The 22,221-nt window shown below is 39.0% G+C and overlaps 1 protein-coding gene across 3 annotated transcripts in view; it reads left to right on the forward strand.

The window, feature by feature from the left end:
- Window positions 1-22,221, forward strand: part of SMURF2 (SMAD specific E3 ubiquitin protein ligase 2) — a 56,304-nt gene that overhangs the window by 28,779 nt on the left and 5,304 nt on the right. For all 3 annotated transcript variants that reach the window (XR_006177753.1, XR_006177754.1, XM_042865048.1), the window contains exons 4-17: window positions 3,269-3,402; window positions 4,563-4,628; window positions 8,195-8,279; window positions 9,444-9,527; window positions 10,250-10,452; window positions 10,617-10,701; window positions 12,882-13,040; window positions 17,097-17,307; window positions 18,783-18,886; window positions 19,433-19,547; window positions 20,005-20,183; window positions 20,660-20,797; window positions 21,031-21,151; window positions 21,501-21,702. Coding sequence is in view for 1 of the 3 variants with exons in the window: in XM_042865048.1 (XP_042720982.1) it covers window positions 3,269-3,402; window positions 4,563-4,628; window positions 8,195-8,279; window positions 9,444-9,527; window positions 10,250-10,452; window positions 10,617-10,701; window positions 12,882-13,040; window positions 17,097-17,307; window positions 18,783-18,886; window positions 19,433-19,547; window positions 20,005-20,183; window positions 20,660-20,797; window positions 21,031-21,151; window positions 21,501-21,702 (1,886 nt within the window). In the remaining 2 variants the exon portion in view is untranslated. The remainder of the gene's footprint in view (window positions 1-3,268; window positions 3,403-4,562; window positions 4,629-8,194; window positions 8,280-9,443; window positions 9,528-10,249; window positions 10,453-10,616; window positions 10,702-12,881; window positions 13,041-17,096; window positions 17,308-18,782; window positions 18,887-19,432; window positions 19,548-20,004; window positions 20,184-20,659; window positions 20,798-21,030; window positions 21,152-21,500; window positions 21,703-22,221) is intronic.

The following is a 22,221-nucleotide window of genomic DNA, read 5'->3' on the forward strand; positions in this document are numbered from 1 at the left end:
CCCCTGGCTTAGTGCTGCAGGCTCAGAACACCCCTGTTACTTCCAGAGATGAGAGTAATTGTCAGGGTGGGGAGAAGAGGAAAAATCTGGGATGACATTTTTTGTTATTTCTCTTCTCCCTCTTATCCTTCAGCCTGAAAACAGTTGATAACTCAAAGCATGACATTACTGTGATATTTAAAACAAGCAGAAAAACAAATGTGGAAAAAAAATAACAACAGAAATTGGAAAACAGAGAAACAAACTAAATAATTTGTCCAGCTCATAAAAGGAAACAAAGCCTAAGTGACAGCATGGATTAGAAGTAGGGAATTCCTGGCTTCCAAGTCTGAATTCATTCCTCTTGATGTTGCATTTTTCTCTCTTTCTGGAGGGAATACATCTGGCTTGTGATCAGGAAGAGATGTGTTTTTTCAGGAATAAGTTTTTTCCACTTTCTTCATTCTGCTTCTCTACCAAGCTGAACTCTTTGGGGAAAATGTGTACAATGCCATGGGGCTGAAAGGCTGCGGGGTACCAGACCTTCCTGGCGTGGTATCTTGGCACAGGAGGAGTACTGTCCTGGCAAAGACAAATTTATTTAGGCAAAGTAACAACTGTCCCTGTGTCATACATTTGATCAAAATATTTTGCAGCTTTCCAGAATGGCGTTTACATGATTTTTGTCTAGAAGTGGAAGTGCTAAGAATAGGCAGTTGTCATAATGTTTCCAAATGTGTGATTCTTATCCGAAGCCCTAACTTCACAGCTTAGGGAAATGCAGGGATATAGACCAGATGCTCTGTAGTTAACAAAACATATATAGAAATTAAGTTTCCATATTTCCACTTCATTAATACTAATACTGTTGTCTTTGTTGAAGGATTTAAGCAGTGAAATTGATATTGCTGATGAAGTGGAGTTTCAAAAATAAATAAATAAAGCCTCTAAGAACTTGAACAAGTAATATAAGGAGAAGAAGAGAAGCATCCAATAAAATGAAGTTGTTTCATTTAACTTGCTCACTTTAATTTTTGGAACATTCTTTTTTGATAACAAATAAAATTGCTAACTAAGGCTTATGTTGGAACTTTAGTGCCAGATGATGTAAAACAAATGTGACCTACCCACCAAAAGAATTGGGAACATCAGCTTGTCCTACCACCATTCTCTAAATGCAGCCATATATTTTCATGCCTGAAATTATGCAGAATCATAGATGCAGCATTTCCCTATAAAGCCAACCAGCACTTACTGAGCTATTTCTTCTCCTCGTTTCTTTCTCTTCTTTTCATTTGGTGAATGCTGCTTGCCTTGCTTATTTCCTTTAAATGAAAGAATCAGCCAGGTTTTCAGGTCAAAAATCACAGTAGGTGAAGCAGTCGTGTCGTAAGTCCTCACCTGTTTGGTACAGATGGTTTACTGTCTGCATCTCAGCCATGAGAACCTCACCCTGGAAGGTTTCAGTAATTCTTGGAAATGGTGTTGTGTATTCAGCTGCTCTGCATATTATTCAAACTGTTCTGTTGTGAAATTGTGTTTAACCATATACCTTTGACTTTTTTAAAGCAACAAGGAAAACTGGAAAATTCAAGACAGGTCATGATAAGTCTTTATTTTTAAGTGCACTTAGCTTGTTCTCATAAAAATTTATTTTAAGTACATGAAACATTGTAGACTGCAACTGTGCACGTGAATACCCATCTTCATCTCGTTTCTCTATGCAAAATTGGCATTGTCAAGGTTGTACGGCCAAAAATCTAACCTGTACCATGTAATCTGTTTGCTCTTCCAAAAAACTTGGAGTTTGTTTGTGTCAGTTGTGGATTTTTAAATTTTTTATTTATTTTTTAATTGCGCACTTGTTATTTTAAAACAGATTCATGTGTATGTGCCTACATTGGGCTTGTCTGTCTTCTGTTTCTTGAATCAGTCCCTGTCTGCAGGTGGTTTAAAAAAGAAAAGTCAAAGTTCTGCTTTGAGTTTTATACCATAAAGGAAAAAGGAAGAAGTGTTAATTGAGAGCTGACCTGATCAGAGCTACGATTTTTAACCATGAAAGCCAGATCAACTATTTGGTTTGCCAACCTTGACAGTATCATTTGTATCTTTTTGAAATTACTCAGATGTGTTGAAGCCAGGCAAGTCTTCTGTCACTGGGGGAGAGGTATGTAGGAACTGGCTGAATTATTTGGTTAGCTTTCCTTCAGGAACAGAGAGGTTAGTTCCCACTTGGAACTAAACTGCAGAAGGCCAGAATCTGTGATCTGGGAGCAGTTCGCATTTTCTAAGCATAGATCCAAATTAATGTTCTTTGACTTAAAATTACTAATATTATGCAGTATTGCCAATAACTGGTATATCATCAGTGTTGTGAAGTTGTCCCCTGTAAAGCAAGACTAGCTCACAAAGCAGTTGCTTCAGAGGAGCAAAGATTCAAGCAAACAAAGAAGCAAAGATGCAGTAGCCTACAGTGTGCAGGCTTCCTCAAGTCGGTGAGGCACAGATGTGGGTTTCTCAGAGCATTTGTGTAGAAGTGCTGGCAGGATGCAGCTTGAGCTGGGGACAGGAGGGGAGCCTGGCACTTACTGACTGAGATATGGTTATCAACTTCTTGAAATGGGTCATACTTGTGAAGTAATGTGTGCTTCAAACTGGGCCTTTCTGGAGTTTTCTCAGTAATAATTGATAGCTTCCTGAAGGTTCACTGAGTGCAGGTTTGTAGCTGGGTTTACTTTCTGTTTTCCTGATTGCTCAGAAGAGCAGTAGGGTGACTTGCGCTCCCAGTGGCTGGAAGGGTGGCCTGAGAAAAGCAGTAGATGGAATGCTGCAGAAGGATGCTGAACTTTTCTGTCCTGGCATCCGACATGTGCTAGCACTGCTAACAAATACATCCTCTGCAGGCATTGCCATGGTTTTCCATTAGGCTGAATGTGGGCGTGAATCAAAGCATGTTCATCGCCCTGAGGAGATGGAGTCTCGGAGGCCAGGCCAGTCTGTCAGGGATGCTGTTTTAGACAGTTTTCAGTAGACTTTGGATTCTTATGAGTACCTTTGTTCAGAATCAGGATTTTAGATTAATTTGTGTTCAGGTAAATTCCTTTGTGAGATGCACTTCCATTGCGGTGTTACGTGCGCATCTAAAGATGAGTTGTTCTTGCTGGTAAAGCGTGTGCTCAGTTTTTAATGTAATGGCTGATAATTTTTTTTTTCCCCTGAGGTCATTTCTGGTGCATCTTCAAAGTATTCAGTAAATGTCATTCACAGTACTGTTGTTCACATTTTTCAGGTATATTGGGAAATCGGATTCAATAACGATCAGTGTGTGGAATCACAAGAAAATACATAAAAAGCAGGGAGCTGGTTTTCTGGGCTGTGTGAGACTTCTTTCAAATGCAATTAACCGCCTTAAAGACACTGGTTGTAAGTAAGCTAAATGCTAATGTTTCTTCTCTTTCAAATGTCTTATGTGCAGAAATGTTAAAGAGTGGCACTTAATTGAGTTTGTGTTGGTTTTTATGAAGCTTGTATGCTCCAAACAGTTTGGTAGTTTGTGCTTTGTTGCCGAGGATGGGTCGGTTAGAGAACATAACTTACCGTGTGCTTTCCAGTTCTTTTGCCCGGTTCATGAAAGCGGTGGGAGATGCAGTGCAGCAGTCTGGTTGTGCATTGTCAAGACTGAACTTACTGTGTTGGGATTTTGAAGAAAGGCAGATTCTCATTACCTCCAAATTTCCTTTTTATTACCTTCAGAAATGCACAGGGTAAATGAAAAGATAATCCTCTCTTGAAGTAAAAGCTGTAGTTAAAAATGTCTGGCTCTTCAAAATTAGTAAGTTCAGTCATCATAAAATGTTGTTTTATAACACAGCTTTGTGTTTACTTCTGAAAATGTTAATCGGTGTGCAAGATCCTGTTTCATTATTATCTTAATTGGTGCTGTTTACACTGATCAGTCATAATGCATTCTAATTTGTGAACAAAATTTGGCACGTTGTTTGTGATGGAAAATTAGTGGTTGCCAATAAAGGTCATTTTCTTTAAAAAAGGTGACTTGCTGGCAGAGGAGCATTCTGAATTTACTTCAAACAGGTTCCCTGCTGATAAAGTTAGAACTGAAGTTTTTGTTTTCAAATCTCTCTCATTAAATCAGCATTTCAGAACATTACATTTTGCTCTGTTTTATGAAGTTCCACTATAGTGAACATATATATATGATATGTTCATACTATATATATATAGTGAACACTATATATGATACAGTGTGCAACAAATGAGTTGATTCTGCAGTGAGATGGCACACCGTGAGCTCCTTATGACAGCTGCTGGTCAAGGGACTAAAATGTGAAGTAAGCTTCTGTTAACAGAGCTTTGTGAAGTAGGGCAGATATTTCAGAAACTTGTTTTCTATTTTGGAATTACGGAAAATTGGGTCTCAAGATTTTTAATTTTGCCTCCCTTCTTGAATTTTGCTTCTTGAAGTCCTGACTGTCTTGTGCTCAGGTCATTTTTGTTCTGATGGTACTTCGGAGTGCTTTTCAGAGGCATCAGAATATTGCATGACGTGTGTCCTTGTTTTCTAGATCAGAGATTGGATCTGTGCAAGCTTGGGCCAAATGACAATGACACTGTTAGAGGACAGATAGTAGGTAAGTGAGGCTTTTAATCTTTTAGTTCTCTTGTAGCTGAACAGTAGCTGTAGAAATACCCTTCTAATCAGGTTTCTGTATTTATTTATTTTTTAAATTCAGCATCTCATGCCAGAGACATTTGGACCTAAAGATAAAAGTTTGTATGCAGAGAATTACCAAATGTAAAAATAAAATACATACTGTAATAGTGTTGGGAGAGTTAAGATGCTACAGAGATCATATGAAAACTATTTAGGAAGTGTTGAATTTCTCGGTAAACAAAAGTAGCAGTTTAATCCTTGAACTACAGACTTCTTGTCCGTTGAGGGCACCAGCAAAGTCGTGCTTCCTGTATGTTTTGGGCAAGATTAGAACATCTTGCTGAGGCAAGAGTGGGTTTATATTTGGGGCTACTTGGCCAATTCATTTTGGGGTATTAACAGGCCTGTCACCAGTCTTGGTAACTGTGCTTCATCATTCCATTGCTTGTCAGCCATAAATAACTTAAGAATGAAAAAAATAATTGCTTAAACCTGACAAATTGGGAAAAATAAAGCATCCAGAAATGACTTCATAAACCTTTTGGTGCATTGTGAGTCGTTTCAGAGAACTGTTTTGAATAGGTAATTTCAGAGGTCAAAAATAGGTAGATAAGGAGAAAAAGTCTTTCTGGCAAAGTGTTAGTGAGAGTTTTTGGAGGTAGGAGTGAAAAAAATGAGTTTACATGTTCACTTCTGTGTTCAATTCCTGCTTCAAGTAATATGTCAGCCAGAGAAAACAATCAGCTTTCCTCTAGGTCCTGCTGAATAATACCTATGGCTTTATCTCATCATGTTGCTTTAATCTGTCTAGCATCTGATCTGAGAGTGTTTGCATGGTATTCAGATAAGAGTAAGGTGGCACAGAAGGGTCAAACGGTGGTAGAAGTGTGGAACTTAGGTGCACTGCTGACACTTCAGACCATTCCTGAGCATTACATTTTCCATGTGAGCTTGCACAAAAGAATGGAAGATAAACCAGACATTTTTCCAGGCAGTTCAGCTTGCTTTTTAGTTTTTGCTCCAGTATGCTGGTCCCCTGATCACCCAGGCTGTGTGCGTCTGTGTGGCTTTTTTGTTTTGTTCTGTTTTTCTGGGATGCTTTTTCAGAAGAATCTGAGCACAGCCGAGGAGAAAGCTTGTTCAGGGCCTGCTCCAAGCAGCAGAGGTGTCCCCTGCCTGCAGCCATCCTTCAGGCATGATGATACTAGCAGGGTCTGTGCCCTCACACCGTCACATGCTCTCATGCTGCCCTCCAGAGTACACAGCATGCATCCTTGTTGTCATGAGAACAGCAGTGTTAATGTGGGTGCTTTAAACGGGAAACAAAATACAAAGCAGAAAGATCTCAAGGCTGCTGGGATGCCACAAAGGAAACCTGACTCAAATGCCACGTGTGGGCATGGCACATACGCTTCAGAGACGTGGCACAGATAAGCAGCTGTCAGCCAGGTGGCCGGAAACCAGACTGACCAGTCGGCTTAAGCTGATGTGGTTGTGAGAAGTGGTACAGCCAAAGAAGCATTTATTCGTATGGCATGCTGCTGGGACTGTCCTTAATTAGTAGGAGCTGCTGGGTCATGCATTAAACCCACAGAAAAACCGCAGCTTGTTAGGTTACTGCAGAGACCTCTGTATGTTGTGCTTTATGCTGTTATCATCAGAAAGGTTTCCTCAGTCGTGGCTGTGTTTTAATTTAGTTCACGCTCAGCAAAATGTGGGGACTCCTGTCTCTTTTGTTGGAAATGTCATTATTAATCTTCTCACATTTTAATCTTTCTTCACTAATACAATTTTGCTGAATAAGTGAATGAGCCTGAGTGAGTCGGTGGTTCCACTGCAGTTGTTACATGGTGGAAAAATCTTTTAAAATTAAGTAACAAAATAGAATAAGATGTAAATGTACTCCCAGCCCTTTTAATGATAAATTGTCTTCAATGAGGAGGCTATGACAAATGGGAAAACAATATTACAGTGTCATTGATATCTTCAGGTGACAATAACCCTGCAAATCAAGTATGCAGTGGATATGGCTTTATAATTTGGGTCAGGGAGCAAGAAAAACTTTATTTTAAATATTTGGGATTGTCTTCGAAGGGGGGAAGAAGAGGGGGACACTTCTGAGTAGTGGATGCAAAGGGCACCTGAACTGTGTCTTAATCTTGCAGCTGTCTTCTGTGCCACCATTTTATTTCTGATGTGGCGGTGCAGAAAAAATGAGTCCTTACTCATTACAAAATGAAGCCGTGCACAAATTTTGGTCCTCACATAGGCAAAGAGGAGGTAATTGCCTTTGTTTAGTTTCATTTTTGTCTGTGTGTATTGCTTGCCAAACCTTGCCTACATGCAACAACGTGAACTTGTGATGTGTGGGTTTGTTGCAGAATAAATACATAATTTAAGATTTCATATTGTTTGAAATTAAATGTAAGGTACATTTTGCTGTAAGAAATTACTGTGTAGTGTTAGTGAATGTGGAAGACAAGGAGTTAATACTGATCAGGAGTAAGGCAAGCAGGTGCTGCAGGGTTCCTGGGTTGGTCTGGTGAAGGCCCAAAATCTTAAACTTCAAAGCATGCTGTCATTGACAGTTCAGCATCTCTGGCAAAAGTTACAGGTGGTGTTCCATCTTCGCTTAACTTTGTGATCTGGGTGAGTGTTTGGTTGTGTATACATTAAGGTCTGGAAGTTCATTCCACTTTGCATGCAGACAGAGCCTGAACAGCTGTCCAAAGGCATGGTAGTGCCACCTCAAGAAATGCGTTACAGCACGGATTTAGTTTTTAAGTAGTCATTTTATTGTTAAAAGCAAAGCAAAGCATCTTAAAAAGTAACCCACAGCAATGCATGTCATAAGGTGTCAGATTAGACATTTGCTAATTATGATACTGGGAACAAAGACTGCCCCTAGAAATCTGTTTTCGTAACTGTACTACGCACAGCAGCTTCGGACGTAAATATTCATCACAAGGAAACAAATCCAGTCATGATACAGTTCGGTTCTGCTGAGAGCAGGAGGGACTTTGCAGGGTGCTGAGCATTGCTTTGTGTGAGTGTTGGTTTGACTTCCTACCACTGACAGTAACTAACTCATGAAACACACAGCATTTCCAGTGGTGTTCAGTTCTGCTTGGTTTTGTATGTGTGTGTAGATGTCATGTGCACATAGAATGTTTGGTAAGGAGTCAAAATCATGTTAGCAGTAGGTTTGGCCCTCGCAGTACACTAGTACAGCCCTCTTGCTGCCAGAGCCATTCTGTCCATCAGGACAGCATGGTATGATAGTCCCCTTCCTACAGGGGAAAGCTTATGACAGCTTCAGAATGAACTTCTTTTCCTGCCTTAACTTGCATTCATATTCTTTAAACTGTATCTATTTAAACGATGTGTAGAGTATTAACATGTGTGAAAAGCTGTGGAAAATAGAAAATACACAGATTTGTGGTTCAGCTTAGTCCTCTGAATTGTGCTGTTTCTCTTTTTAAGCATACCTGTAATTCACCTGCAGATGTCATATCTTTAATGATTCCTTTATTATCTCAATAGTAAGTCTTCAGTCCAGAGACCGAATAGGCACGGGAGGACAAGTCGTGGACTGCAGTCGTTTGTTTGACAATGATTTACCAGATGGGTAAGCTGACTCTACTATCAACACAAATACAGTTCACACAAAGGACTTCTGCAGTAAGGGAAGTCAAAGTATAAATGGGCTAATTTATTTTTGTTCTGACACTCAAAAGTTCTACAGGTTCAAATTTAGGAGCAGCAAATTAGCCAACAAGGTTACACAGAATAGTTAATAGTTTGACCCCTCTCTTTTTCTTTTTGGAAAACAGGAGGAGGTGGCATGTGTGCATAAATGCATTTTTAAAATATGCTTAAAAAATATACCTTCTAAATTATAGAATTGATAAATTAATATTATGTTAAATCACAGTCAACAAATTGACTTCATCCAGTTTGTAGCAATGCAGTAGCACACAGACCTGGCTGTCTTCTACAGAGCTGTGCAGCTGTATATGCTGTGGGAGAAAATTGTGCTTTTTCTTCTTTCACGTAAATCATGGAGAAGAAAACATGATTGGAAGAGATAATGGAGCCTGAGTTCGTGCTGTCCTTACCTCCCAAACACTGGGCTTGGGATTTTGATTTTCCCTGGCAGAGTTAATGACATCATTAACACCTAAAACAGTTTTGCAAATACAAAAATATGCTCTGTTTTAGGTCTGGTGTTGTCATCAACTTTTTCAGAGCAAGCACAGAAGCTCTGAGTGTGATTCTTGGCAGATAAAGACAGGACAAACTCATCAGGTGATGAGCCTTAAAATGTGAATCGTCGTCTAGGTTCTAAGCAGCAATGCTTTGTTAATCTAGAATCTGAGGAAGTTGAGAGTGTTTTTGAAAAATATTAATAATGGAAGAGCCTTGTTAATTGAAGGTGACTTTTTAAATGAAACTAAGCATTGCATGAAGGTGCTGTGAGAGGACTTTTATTGACCACTGGTCCTGTTTTTTAGTAAATAAGTTTTTTTCAGTGACTATTTGAATGTAATTAAAATTCAAATATTTAGTGAACAAGAAGGTGTGATCTTGTTAATAATACCCTGGTTCTAAGGGAAAAGCATGTAAAAGTAATTAGAGTTGAACTTTCCTTTGTTTCCTGTTACCTTGTTCAGCTAACACGATTCATTATAGTAAGTCTTCCTGAGTTGGCATTTATGATGGAAACGTTTTGTGCCCTGGTTTCCTGGTTAAATACCACTCATTGCCTTATCTCTTCATGTCTGAATGGTAGGTGGGAGGAAAGGAGAACTGCTTCTGGAAGGATCCAGTATTTGAATCATATTACAAGAACAACTCAGTGGGAACGACCAACACGGTAAGAAATTGTTTAGGAGACCGTGCATATGGTGATGTTTGTCTGACCTGGAACACTGACCACAAGGAAGTCTGTCTACCAGGAGGTATTCTGCATTCCAGTCTCCCTTTGCAAACACGTAGCCCATTTCCACCATCCTTGTCTAATCACTTTCTTGAAAGGGATGAGGCATTATAGCTTTCTGAGGCTTATCAAGGGAAGGTGAGAAAGCTTGGGCTATGTGCTGCTCATAAAAGAATAATAATTTTACTCTCAGCACTCTCTTTTTTTAGGATGGGAACTGCTTGTTGTGAGCGTTTGATGTGACCTTGATCCTGTAATGTCATAAACTGAAGTGTTAGGTCAGACCGTGGGGTAGGTGAAGAGGTTTACTAATTACTCTGGGATGAACTCAGCAAGCACAGGACAGCTGTCTGCCCATCATCAAGGCGCCCTGGTCCAGGGCTCGACTGCTCTGTTCTGCAGCCCACAAAGTTTTCTAAGAGCCTTCAGATGAAGCTTTTAGTAACACTGACAGATAAAAGCATATAAAGGACAGTGGGGAGGCCATCTTGCCTGGAGGTGCCATGACTCCTCTCAGATTTCTGCAAGCATTCTAGTTGCTTGCCATGCATAAATGTCTCTACACCAGCTTTTAATTCATATTACCTGAAGTAATGGGGACAAAAATGTTGATTAATTCTGGTACGGAAAGCAGGTAATTTTCATGTATTTCTCAACAGGCCAGCATCAGAATACTCCAGTCCAGGCAGACCACTGAGCTGCTTTGTGGATGAGAACACTCCAATTACGGGAACAAATGGTGCCACGTGTGGGCAGTCATCAGATCCCCGGCTGGCAGAGAGGAGGGTCAGGTCGCAGAGGCACAGGAATTACATGAGCAGGACACATTTGCACACACCTCCTGATTTACCTGAAGGCTATGGTATGTAAATTAGTTAATTTTAGATATTTCAGGTAACTGGGAAAATGGGCTTTGTCTTCTGTATGTTAGATCACTTCAATTCCTTACTTTGGGCTAATCAGTCTATGTGAGTTTTTGTGTTACGTATTTTGTTCTCACATTTATTATTTGTCTTGATTTCGCAGAGCAAAGGACGACTCAGCAAGGTCAGGTCTATTTTCTGCATACACAAACTGGTGTTAGTACGTGGCATGATCCAAGAGTACCCAGGTAAGAAAATGCTGAAAGTATCCTTAGGTTGTCAAATCAGAACAGTTCCCAATCTGTCCTTGGAGCCCTCTGTGCAGTAATTTTTTTTTGCCTGTTGGCCCCTAAAAGAAATTATTTAAATAGTGGTGTTTTAAAACAATATGAAACACCCGGAATCAGTTAATTGTATGAATTTCAGCCGAGTCCAGATTTTAGTATTATGCAAAGTAATTAAACAAAAAGTAGAATCTGAGCGCTTCCAAAAATGTAGGTTTATCTAGGTCCTTTAGTTATAACTAGGCTGTTTTGTATTTGAATTCCATGTTTGAAGTGAACAAGGCCTGTATTTGTGTATTCTTTCACACTGATAATGAGAAACTTGCAAATCGGGAATTTTGAGGAGAGAAGAAAAGAAGCAGAGTCTAAAAAAGTCTAACCTGTGATTAAATATTCAAAGTGCTGTTCCTCATGCAGATATATTACACTTGATAGAAAATAAATCTAAAGAGTTCTTTTACTTCAGTATCTTTATTTATGTGTGCACATACACACCGACATTGTATGTGATTGTACCCATGGTTATTTCTGATGTGTTTGAGGGGAAGGAAGGATAACAGAGAAAATACTGTTAGTTTCTGATTGTTCTTTACAAATACCAGCCATACATTTTAAGAGGCAATAATTTTCAGTGGCTTTCTTTTTTTTTTTTTTTAAATATGTGCTGTTTGAAGTTGGCAGCCACTGTTGGCCTTGATGAAAATTGTAGCAGCTCTGTCAGTTGCTGCTGGTGCTCGTTCTCGTGGAAATGGATTTTGGATTTCCTGGGAAGGATTAAAGTGCCTCATAGCTATAACTTTGTTGCGTTTTCAGATGATTCTTCCAATTGTTTTTAGTACTACTTTTGTGTTACAGAATTATTCTTCACTATGATGCATTATCTTCAGACTTGAGAGTGCAGCAGAGTTGACAGTTGTGTATTAGGAAGGTTTTGCTCACGTTATTTGCGTAGTATATAAAACTAGAAACTAGATTTTCCTTTCTCTAAAAGGTAAATTAAGAGATGAAGAAAGTTAAGTTTCCTAAATTTTGTGGTGTAATGATTACGTACAAAATCCAAAATGCTGCTCTTAGGTGTGGCAACAGAAACTGTGCATCTCTGAGAACAAAATTTGGCTGTTTGCATGCACCAACCACAGGGACAAGGGATACAGCTGATGTCATTTCTAAGAAATACTGTATTTTTATGTTAATGTAGCATGGTTGCTAAAAAAAAAAAAAAAAAGCCTTGTGGTTCCCAGGGCTGTGTTCAGTGCAGTGTGTATGAGCAGTATCAGCAGAAGCTCAGGCCCAGGGCCTCCTGTTTCCTTTTGTAGCTTCTCAGCTCACTGAATCCCTACAGTCTGCATCTTTTCAGCCCTTCTGCCCCTGAGCTTTTCCCTCCTATCAGCCTGTAGGATACTGGGGGATCTGAGGACTTGTGCCTTCAAAAAAGTTGTTGGCAGTAGGTGGTAGCTGAAGTGTGAATTATGTGCATAAAAGTGTGCGTTGTTGATTTTTTAAAAAGCTAATAGTTTGTCTTCAGTGAACCTCTGAAACCACTGTAGTCATGCTGTTTTCAGCAGAATTTCCTTAAGCCCAGTGTGGGTTTCTCTGTGTTGCTCATTGTGCTTACATTTTTTTAAGATGTTCGAAAGATTTTGTTAGAAAACCGTTTTCTTCCCACTAGCTTTGAGGGCCTGGGGGCAAAAATCACCTGTGGCATACATGTATCCCATGTGTAATTCCTCATGGAATGTGTAGCTCTTCCCAAATACAGTTCTGTTTTGTAGGAGCTTTTCATGTGTGATTCAGAGCTCCTTATGTGATTCTGTCAGAATTGGTGTAGAATTGCTATTCCATTTTAGCAAATGTGGCAGTGGCCTGTATTTTTGTTTTAAGCCTTTATGAATTTAATGTCTGAAGTTGGTCTGTACGAAAGAAGGCTATTTGATAAGATTTTTTTTCCTTACAGCAAGTGTTCTGGGGTGTGTGTTTTTTCTTTGGTGGGCTGCACCTTGGGAGTAGAGATTCCAGCTGAACAGATCAGGTTTCTGAAACAATACATTTTCTCAGACTTCATGGAATTGTTCTGTTACATTTACGCTTGTTTGGCTCAGAGGCCAAATGCTGAGGTATTTTTCATTTTATATTTGTTTTCACAGGGATCTTAGCAACATCAATTGTGAAGAGCTTGGTCCACTGCCTCCTGGATGGGAGATCCGAAATACGGCAACAGGCAGAGTTTATTTTGTTGACCATAACAACAGGACAACGCAGTTTACAGACCCGCGGCTATCTGCTAACTTGCATTTAGTCTTAAAGTAAGTCTAAAGTCTCCAGCATGTGTTGAATATAATAGAGGAAAGAAAGTGACTCTTGAGGTGTGCTGGATTTTGTATTGAGACGTATTCTGCCGTTAAGTAGAACTGGAGGTGTAATAGTGACATTCTGTAACACACTGCCAGCCTACTCTGTTACGTAGCAAAGAGGGTTTGATTGTTCTTGTATTGAAAACTGCAAAGAAGGAAAAGAAACAAACAACACTGCAGAACAAACCAAAAAGCAAAACAAACATCCCTCTGGCACATATAGACAGGAATGTGGCTATCATGGTGCCAGGAGTGGGGGCCAGGATGGAGGGCAGAAGCAAGTGCCTTCCCATGCATAGGCTGGCCTGTGGAATTTTTTTCCAATGGTGAGAGACTCTTTTCTTTTCTTTTTGCTTAGTACTACTTTCAGTGATGGAGTACTTGTTTTTTAGAATATCAGATTGCATTCAATACCCAATTCAGGTAAGCAAGGGGATAGAAGTGCCCAACTACTCAAAGAAAAAGAGAAATAATTCAGCTCCTGTTTTAAGGTAAGGTTAGTTCAGGTGTTCTCAAAGTAAAAGACCCAAATAATTTAAATTGGATTTTTTACCACAAAAAGAAAAAACACGAAAACAAAAATATTTTTTCTGCCTTAGTGCAGACATTACGTATTCATATCACAGCTTTAGAAAGAGGAGGAAACTGAATGAGATTCTGGATATTTTTTCTTATTCCCAACCACGTGTTTGACACTGGGGAGCTCTACTGAAAATGGAAACGATAAAGCAAACAAACATTGCTCTTTTGCCTCTGCATGGCTATCAGTTTGTCCAAGCTCTGCAGGAATTTGACTCTTATCAACACCTTTTTGGGGAAACACCTGTAAAATATTAGGTAGCTGTTGAGTGGAGGGGATAATAAAGAGTTAGATAGAAAGTCGTGTGGGGAATAGTCTTTTAAGGAAGAGAATCCTTAGGAAGAGAAGTTGAAGGAAACAATAATGGGAGCAAGCAAAGATAATGGAGGCAAGAAAAGTAATGTCTATGAAGCGCACCTATCTTGTGTGTAATACACAAAAATTGGACAGGCTTTGTCTGCCCAATATCCATTTGAATTTAATATTTAGACACCTCTCCCTTTTGGGCTATTAAGCATTTCTTTGTGTAAAAAGTCATTGGTATACATCTGCATATTACAGAGCTTAAGTGAAGTTCCCATCATCCAGACATTGAATTCAGACGTAGCTATTTTACCCAAAGATAACTTCAGACCCTCTCGACTATAACAATGTAATTCCTAAAGCACAGAAAGTTAGTTAACTGGACTTGATGTAAAACAGGGTCCTTCACAGGTAGGTTTATTTCCAGTGGTAGCAGGGACACATGGCTGGGTTCATGTGTTGCGAAGGACAGTGTATAGCTTTTCATCTAGAAAATCCCCTTTGTCTTTTAAGTTCAAAAAGCACATTACATTTATTTAATCTTAAGTACACTCTAGTAGTTCTTTCTCATTTGTACATCTGTCTTTCATTAGGAAAGGATTTCAGAAATCCAGCCAGCAGTGTCATCAGCAAAGCCTGATGCCTGATAAATCTTTTCGAGTGTTTATTCTTTTATTGCACCAAACAGGATATGTGAAAGCTTTTAAACTTGTTTTATTTAATTGTTAAGCCACCTCATTTGTTATTAAAAAAAAAGAAAAGGAAAAAAAAAAAAAAGCAATATATCTTTGGCCTGACATTTTTAATTATCTGAGAAATAAGTTTAGTATTTGGGTGGGATGGGTGGGATAGTTTTATGTTCAAAGCTGTAATAAAAAATGTGCTTTTAGTAATACTGACTTTTCTGTCAGGCTAAGTAAAGGAGTTTATTCTTCCAGTGATGGCATTACAAGTTATGAAAATAAGCAAATTTGTTATCCAGTTCTGCTTTTAAAATGTTAGCCAAGAGTTCACGATAGGTTTTGATAGTTATGGTACCTGAAAAGTACTTAGCTCTATCCTCAAAGTACAGCACACAATCAAGCAGACTCATTCAGCTGTGAAAACAAACGAAGAAATTACATTTAATTACTTCAAGCACTGCGGATTATTTAGCTAATGCTACACTGATTATTTTTAGCCTTACACAGAGAATGGCACTTTATTTTTTCTTCAAGTTCTGCTTTATTTTAGATTGGTTTAATTTCATGCATACATCTTGAACTCATGCTTATTTCAGAGATTGCATTTTCTTTAAGATTGACTAGTTCCATGTCTAGGCTGCTGTGCTTTTACACTATGAAATGTGGTACGACTGTAGCCTCACTTTAGTGTTTATTGTTACCCTTTCTGGTAGGTATATACAAGGAATATTTCCATAAGATTGTTCTTCCAGAATTTGAGAAAGCATAAGACAGAATAATTTTGCTTTAATTTGTTTATCAATTAAATACAGTTTGAGATTCGTATTTAGAAATAATAGTGATACAAAAATATCATGCATGTAGCCCAAATGACATAGAACTGTATTCTGGAGCCACAACAAGTATCTTTGTAAGCTGTTGTAATGAATTGATTTCTTGGGATTGACTTTTAAAATAACTGATGTTTATTGTAATAATGTGATCAGCTTAGGAATAAAGTTAAGGTTGCCTTAATTTAAGAACAGTCAAGAGAACACTGAATATCCCCAAATCATTTAAGCTTATTTCCAAAGTATTGCATCTTAGGGCATTGCGACAGAATTGGATTGCTGTGCATTATTCTCTTCTTAAAGCCCAGATGTAAAAAGATAATATTATTAATAATAAAATAGCTTTCAGCTATTGCTGAGCTGATCCAAATGTGTGTCATTGCAGGGGCTTCTAAATGGCAGGTTTGTAAGACTACTGATAGTGATGATCCCAGTAAACTGGTGTAAATTTCCCTTGAACATGGTTCATGCAAATTAACTTTAAATGGAAGGTTTGAAAATAAGAGAATAGCAGTCAGAACCACGGGGCAAACTGGGAACACTCCCACTTCTTTTTTTTAATTGCCAAAAATGAACGCTGTGGTGGTGAAAGCCTGCTGGAAATGAAATTTTGTCGGTCAAGGGAGCTTTCTCAGTAGACTTTGTTTCAAAACAGGCAATAGGCTCAAATTTTAAAATATATTGAAGTTGTGTGTGGTTCTATCTCATATGTTTGGTCCTTGATGTTGAAAAAAAATTATTAACATTCCATTGGAAAAAAATAATAAATTTGAATTGTGACCTTTCCTATTTATCCAATAAATTTGGGGTGTTACCACATGTCCTGCACAGAGGCTTTTCAAGTTTTAGGGAAAATACAGCTTTTGTCCTCTTGTTTGGAAATGCCATACTAAAAAGCTTGGTCATACAAAAACACCTACTTGAGAAGTGACACGAGGAAGGACATCTCTGCTCAAATTGACTTTATCCAGTAAGAAGTTGGATTTACAAAATCCCTTAGAATTGCTAGTGAAAATACTTACTTATCTGTGCCAGTTGGTTACATGTGAGCTCCCCACATTCCTGTGGTCCAGACTAGGCCAGGTACAAGGGACAAGGTCCTTGCCAAGCTGCCAGTACAAACATCTTTTTGTAAGCTTACTCTTTTTCATACAAGCCATTTAAAACAGACTATGGTATTGAGTGTAGATTAGAGGCAGAGTGTTTGGCTGATCCCTGAATTCTAAATCGAAGGAAGGCAAAACACGCAAAGGAAATATGGAAACGGTACCTGAGAAATTCAGTGTCAGCAGCTTAGTAGTAAAACTGCATGGTTAATACCTTATTATATCGTGCTGTAACCTTTTACATACTTTGTAGAGTAGCACTAATAGAAATAACAAACTCTAAAAACAACTGATAGTTGCCAAGAAAGACAGAAGCATGTATCTTTAGTCAGGGCAAAAGCTCTCTGAATTTACTTTTTTCTAGGCCTGAATGTTGTTAGCGTAATCACAGTAATCATAGTAAATCGAAAGTGTGTTAGTTACTAAGACTGAGCCTTTAAGAAACGCATAAAGAAAACAGGAGACGTGTGAATGGAATGTCTGCAAACAGCTGTGTTTGTTTCTAGCCGCCAGAATCAACTTAAAGATCAGCAGCACCAGCAGCAGCAGCAGGTAGTGTCCCTGTGTCAGCTGCCAGATGAGGCAGAGTGTCTGACTGTGCCAAGGTACAAACGAGACCTGGTGCAGAAACTCAAGATCCTGAGGCAAGAGCTGTCACAGCAGCAACCTCAAGCTGGCCATTGTCGTATTGAGGTCTCCAGGGAAGAGATTTTTGAGGTAACTTGAGAACTTGACCCATTTGTTAATATTGAGGGAAGGGGAGGAGGGTTGTCCGTAACGGTCTGAAGAATTCGTTCAGTTAGACAAAATGTTGAAGTCTGGAGTTAAAGCTGAGATTTTGCCGGTGGTGAATGGGGAGAGGAAGCATTTTAGGGGGATATTCAGAACAATCGTGCATGTGAAATAGATGTGTTTACCACATGGGAAAGAAGAACAAGGAGAAAAGTTTTCCTGTGGTTAGAGATGTGCAGACTGTCTCAGGGACTGAGGAAAGCATCCAAGCACTTCATCTATTTGAAGATGCTGTTTCACTTCTTCCCAAAATGTGGGAAAGCCTCTCCTAACAGAGAGAATGGTGCACATTGAAAACCAAACGATCAGAAAATGACCCTTGATGTATTTGTAACTTCAGTAAAGAGACTGCTATTGAATAGCATTCATCTCTGGGTCAGGATTACTTATCAGCCAGAACCAAGAGAGGTGCAGTGTTTTTCCAAACCAGATCTGTTATATGAATTCTGTAGGCATCTAAGTGACCAAAAGTGCCCTTGTTGGGATATCTTTGAGATTGTTCAGCAGAATAATTCTGATGAATTGATGAAATGCAGTTATAATTCATTGGCTTTTCTAGAGAACATTTTGTCTCAAGAACTTTATCACCCATCCCACCCATCCCTGTTGTGTTTTTGCTCCACCCGCAAACATGATAGCCCCACTGTGTTGTCACTGTTTATTCAGCCAAGAAATATTTGTGTTGGTATTCCCTTTGGAGACAGTCAAATCACTTCATAATAGACTGAAAAAGAAGGGGGAGGAAGGCTGCTGTAAAGCAGTGGAAATTATTATGTTCTTCTTCTGAAGTGTCCCAGGCATGCCTACCTCTTCTCTTCCCCAAAGCCAAAGACTGGGGGCATCATTACTGGACATAAATAAAACCTTTGATTTAATTCTTTTTTAAAACCAGTATTTGGTTTGTCTCGCTTTAGCATTCTTTTCATGTTGTCTTGGTGAAGTCTTACTGATAGAGGAATAATTCCATAGATATACTGGGGTGGCATTGGTGCTTAAGTTGCTTAAGCGTCTTAAGATGCTTCATGGAGGTTTGCACATCTTCTAGTCAGTAGAAGTTCCTCCGCTGGCTTTCCACACTGCAAAAATGAGAGCAAAAACAAAAGTTTACTGACATAGGGATGTTTTTGTGTGTGAGGTGAGTTATGTGAAAATAAGAAAAAGAAATATTATGATCACTCTGCACCCCTGAAGCGTAGAGGCAATTGTTCTTGCTTATCTTCTACTTGACAAGCATTATTGCATTTATAGAAAACTCTGCAATAGCTTGTGATTGGAGAGACAGCAGTTAGTGTGTAGAAGAATAATATCCCCTTTGGATTCTGAGACTCCATTTCTAATAAGAGTGGTAGCTGCTTGTCTGTAAACAGCAGTTAATGAAAGAACCTGTTGTGTATTTACAGGAATCCTACAGGCAAGTCATGAAGATGAGGCCAAAAGATCTGTGGAAACGATTAATGATAAAGTTCCGTGGGGAGGAAGGCCTTGATTATGGAGGTGTTGCCAGGTAAGCAGTGCATCCTCCATCCCTTTCCCCAGCCCCACCAGCTGCACTGCTTTGATTCCTACACCAGACTGACAGCAGCTCTTTTTCTTTTAAAATTATTCTTATTTCTGTGCATTGCAGTGTTGTTATATGTCAGAAGAGTGTATATTTTTCAGATAGTCTTTTCAAAGAAAAGAGAATTTCTTGTAAATAAATCAAAATGCGCATTACAGATTGCATCAAAGACACCTTTGGTGTTGATTGGTAAAGTTGGGTATTTGGGAATGTATGTACACCACCAAACACTCAACTTGGTGCCAGAATCATAATCAGTAACCCTTAGAAAGTGGTAACTTGAAGGAAAGTCTTGGCATGCTGGGAAGTATGGCAAGCCGAGAGATGCTGTGCAGTTACTGAACCAGTTAAAATAATTCTGATTTCTGCATGTGCATAGCTAACTGTCCTTTGAAAAGACTGAAAAGTATTAATTAATTAGTTAATGAATACTTTTTAATTAATTAATTAATCTAGGGTTATGCAGTAAATTCTTTTTTTTTTGTTCTTCAGGGAGTGGCTCTACCTGTTGTCACATGAAATGTTGAATCCTTATTATGGTCTCTTCCAATATTCCCGAGATGATATCTACACACTGCAAATCAACCCAGATTCTGCAGTTAACCCGGTATGACTGATACTATGAGTTCAGTAAAATGATGCTTTTGTGACCCACAAATTAGGGACACGTGGAGAATAATGCTCTAGATTCAATAATCTACTTCTCACATTAGTATTGCTAGAGACTGAATTTATGAAATGACATCATTTCTTTTCAGTGTGGATCAAAGAAACATCTCAAATGTTCTTAATACTATTAAAAATGTTAGTTTGTGTTTCCTTTGGGAGAAATGGAGTTTAATTCTTAACAGTAAGACTTCTGGACTTGAAGCAACATACTCGATGTGCTGTCTATAAAAACAAACTAAAAAAAGAAATCAAACAGCTCTGGCTGTTTGTTGGGTGGTGGCGGTTTTGTTGTTGCTGCTGTTTTTAAGTCGTATTGAAATTTAATTAAATGCTCAGCAAATACAATCCAGGAGTTGTATTTAGGTGGATCACTGAGTCTTTTCTTTCAATTCCAGGAACACTTATCATATTTCCATTTTGTTGGACGGATAATGGGGATGGCTGTGTTTCATGGACACTATATTGATGGTGGCTTCACATTGCCTTTCTATAAGCAGTTGCTAGGGAAGCCAATTACGTTGGATGATATGGAATTGGTTGACCCTGATCTTCATAACAGCTTGGTTTGGATACTGTATGTACTGTGCATTATGTCTTAGTGTTAGAACTGTGTCTCAGTTGATGTGATACATGTTCCTAATGCTTGTTGACAAGAGCTGAAGCTTGTTTTGATCTCCCGCTCAGGCAGATTTAAGAAACATCTTATGTGCACAATTCAGCTTCTTTAAAGGCTTAACGTGCTCAAGGATTTCAAATCTGGGAGGAGGGGGGGAGCAAGAGATTACTGAGCTGTAAAGTGCTCAGTTATTCATAACTTTGTTTACTGATTTTTGCTTGTTAATGACAGTTATCATTTTATTAAAATATAACATTGAAAGGTCTGTGATGGCTTAAAATATAATACAGCAAAAATGTCTGTTCACCTCTTGCTTCCAGCAGTACTTCTAAATGGTATTCAGAAACTAAATTCTGACGTCTGTCCAAAGAATTACGGATGTGATGTGTTTGCAGAATGTTTCATTGAGTCACTTGCTTATTTCTTTCCACCAGTGAGAATGACATTACAGGAGTCTTAGACCACACATTTTGTGTAGAACACAACGCATACGGGGAAATTATTCAACATGAGCTAAAACCCAATGGCAAAAGCATCCCAGTGACAGAAGAAAACAAAAAGGAATATGTCAGGTACAGCAATATATTTTTCAGTGTTTCTAGTATTTCCCATGGGAGGAACTTTTATGCACATTAAGCAATTAAGTGTTGTGGGTTTTGTGGCTTTTTTTCGTCTTTCTAGGTGGTAATGCAATAGCTCTGTTATGTTTTCCTGTCACTAAGACCATTTCTGGGGGGCTGGATAAATTGCAGGTTTATTGTGTTTGAATACACCTTTCATAAATCCAATTTGAACGTGCTTGCAGGCTTTATGTAAACTGGCGATTTTTACGAGGAATTGAAGCTCAGTTTCTGGCTCTACAGAAGGGATTTAATGAAGTAATCCCACAACATCTGCTGAAGACATTTGATGAGAAAGAGTTAGAGGTCAGTACACTAATGTTATGTTACGTTGTCAAGTGTGATAATAAAAGCCTCAGGCGGTCTTCTGAGACTAAGGAACATGTGAGGTTGCATCCCCAGTGCTCCAGGGGTCTTGCAGGTGCACTGTTACAAAAATACAGTTAGTGTAAGAGGTGACCAGGTCATGCAGTCTCTGACATGGATGGCAGGCATCTTCAAGAGAACCAGGAGAGTGATTCTCAACGCAGCATTTCGTAGCAACTGTGGAAGTTTGGAGTAACAATTTTTCAGAATCAATTATTCATTATTTGGGTAGTTCCAAAACGATTTTTTAAATTAACAATTCATCATTAACCGTATTTTAAATTTACAGCTCATCATTTGTGGACTTGGAAAAATTGATGTTAATGACTGGAAGGCAAATACTAGGTTAAAACACTGTACACCAGACAGCAACATTGTGAAATGGTTCTGGAAAGCTGTGGAGTTTTTTGATGAAGAGAGGAGAGCACGACTTCTCCAGTTTGTGACTGGCTCATCCAGAGTGCCTCTGCAGGGCTTCAAGGCATTGCAAGGTAATTTTGCCCAAAGTAGCTGCAAATGCCTGTGCTTGGAGGAAGCAGTGAGACGCGGCACAGAAGCATTAGCTCAAAATGAGGCTGGTTGGCTGCTACGTGACTTTCCTCAGAGGAATATTTAATGGTCTGATGAATAGCAGTCACAGAAATAGTCTGTGAGTTTGCTCGTTACCTTCTGATTTAGCTGTAACCGGTTCTTTTGTTTCAGTTGCACACTTCCTTCCCTTTCTAGCAATACATTCTGATCAGTAGAAATCCTAGCAGGATTCTCGCATGATTTTCCTGGAAGGCTGTTGTTTCATTTCTCTTTCTTGCAAGCATCTGCACAGCTCTGTGACCAGCAAACACCAGCAAGGAGCGAATGTTCCTGTGGTTCTAACGGCAGAGGAGCTCGGTAATCTGGGCTGTTTTTACTGTAAAAGCAACGTAATCGCAGGCAGCCCTGGCAAAGGAAACAATTACTTAATTACTGACCTGTTTTATGAGCTTCATTCAGAGCTCTGGATCTCAGCTGCA

This window comes from Lagopus leucura, unplaced genomic scaffold (assembly GCF_019238085.1).
Source record: "Lagopus leucura isolate 7727_CA_CO unplaced genomic scaffold, USGS_WTPT01 Super-Scaffold_797, whole genome shotgun sequence".
Lineage (NCBI taxonomy): Eukaryota > Metazoa > Chordata > Aves > Galliformes > Phasianidae > Lagopus > Lagopus leucura.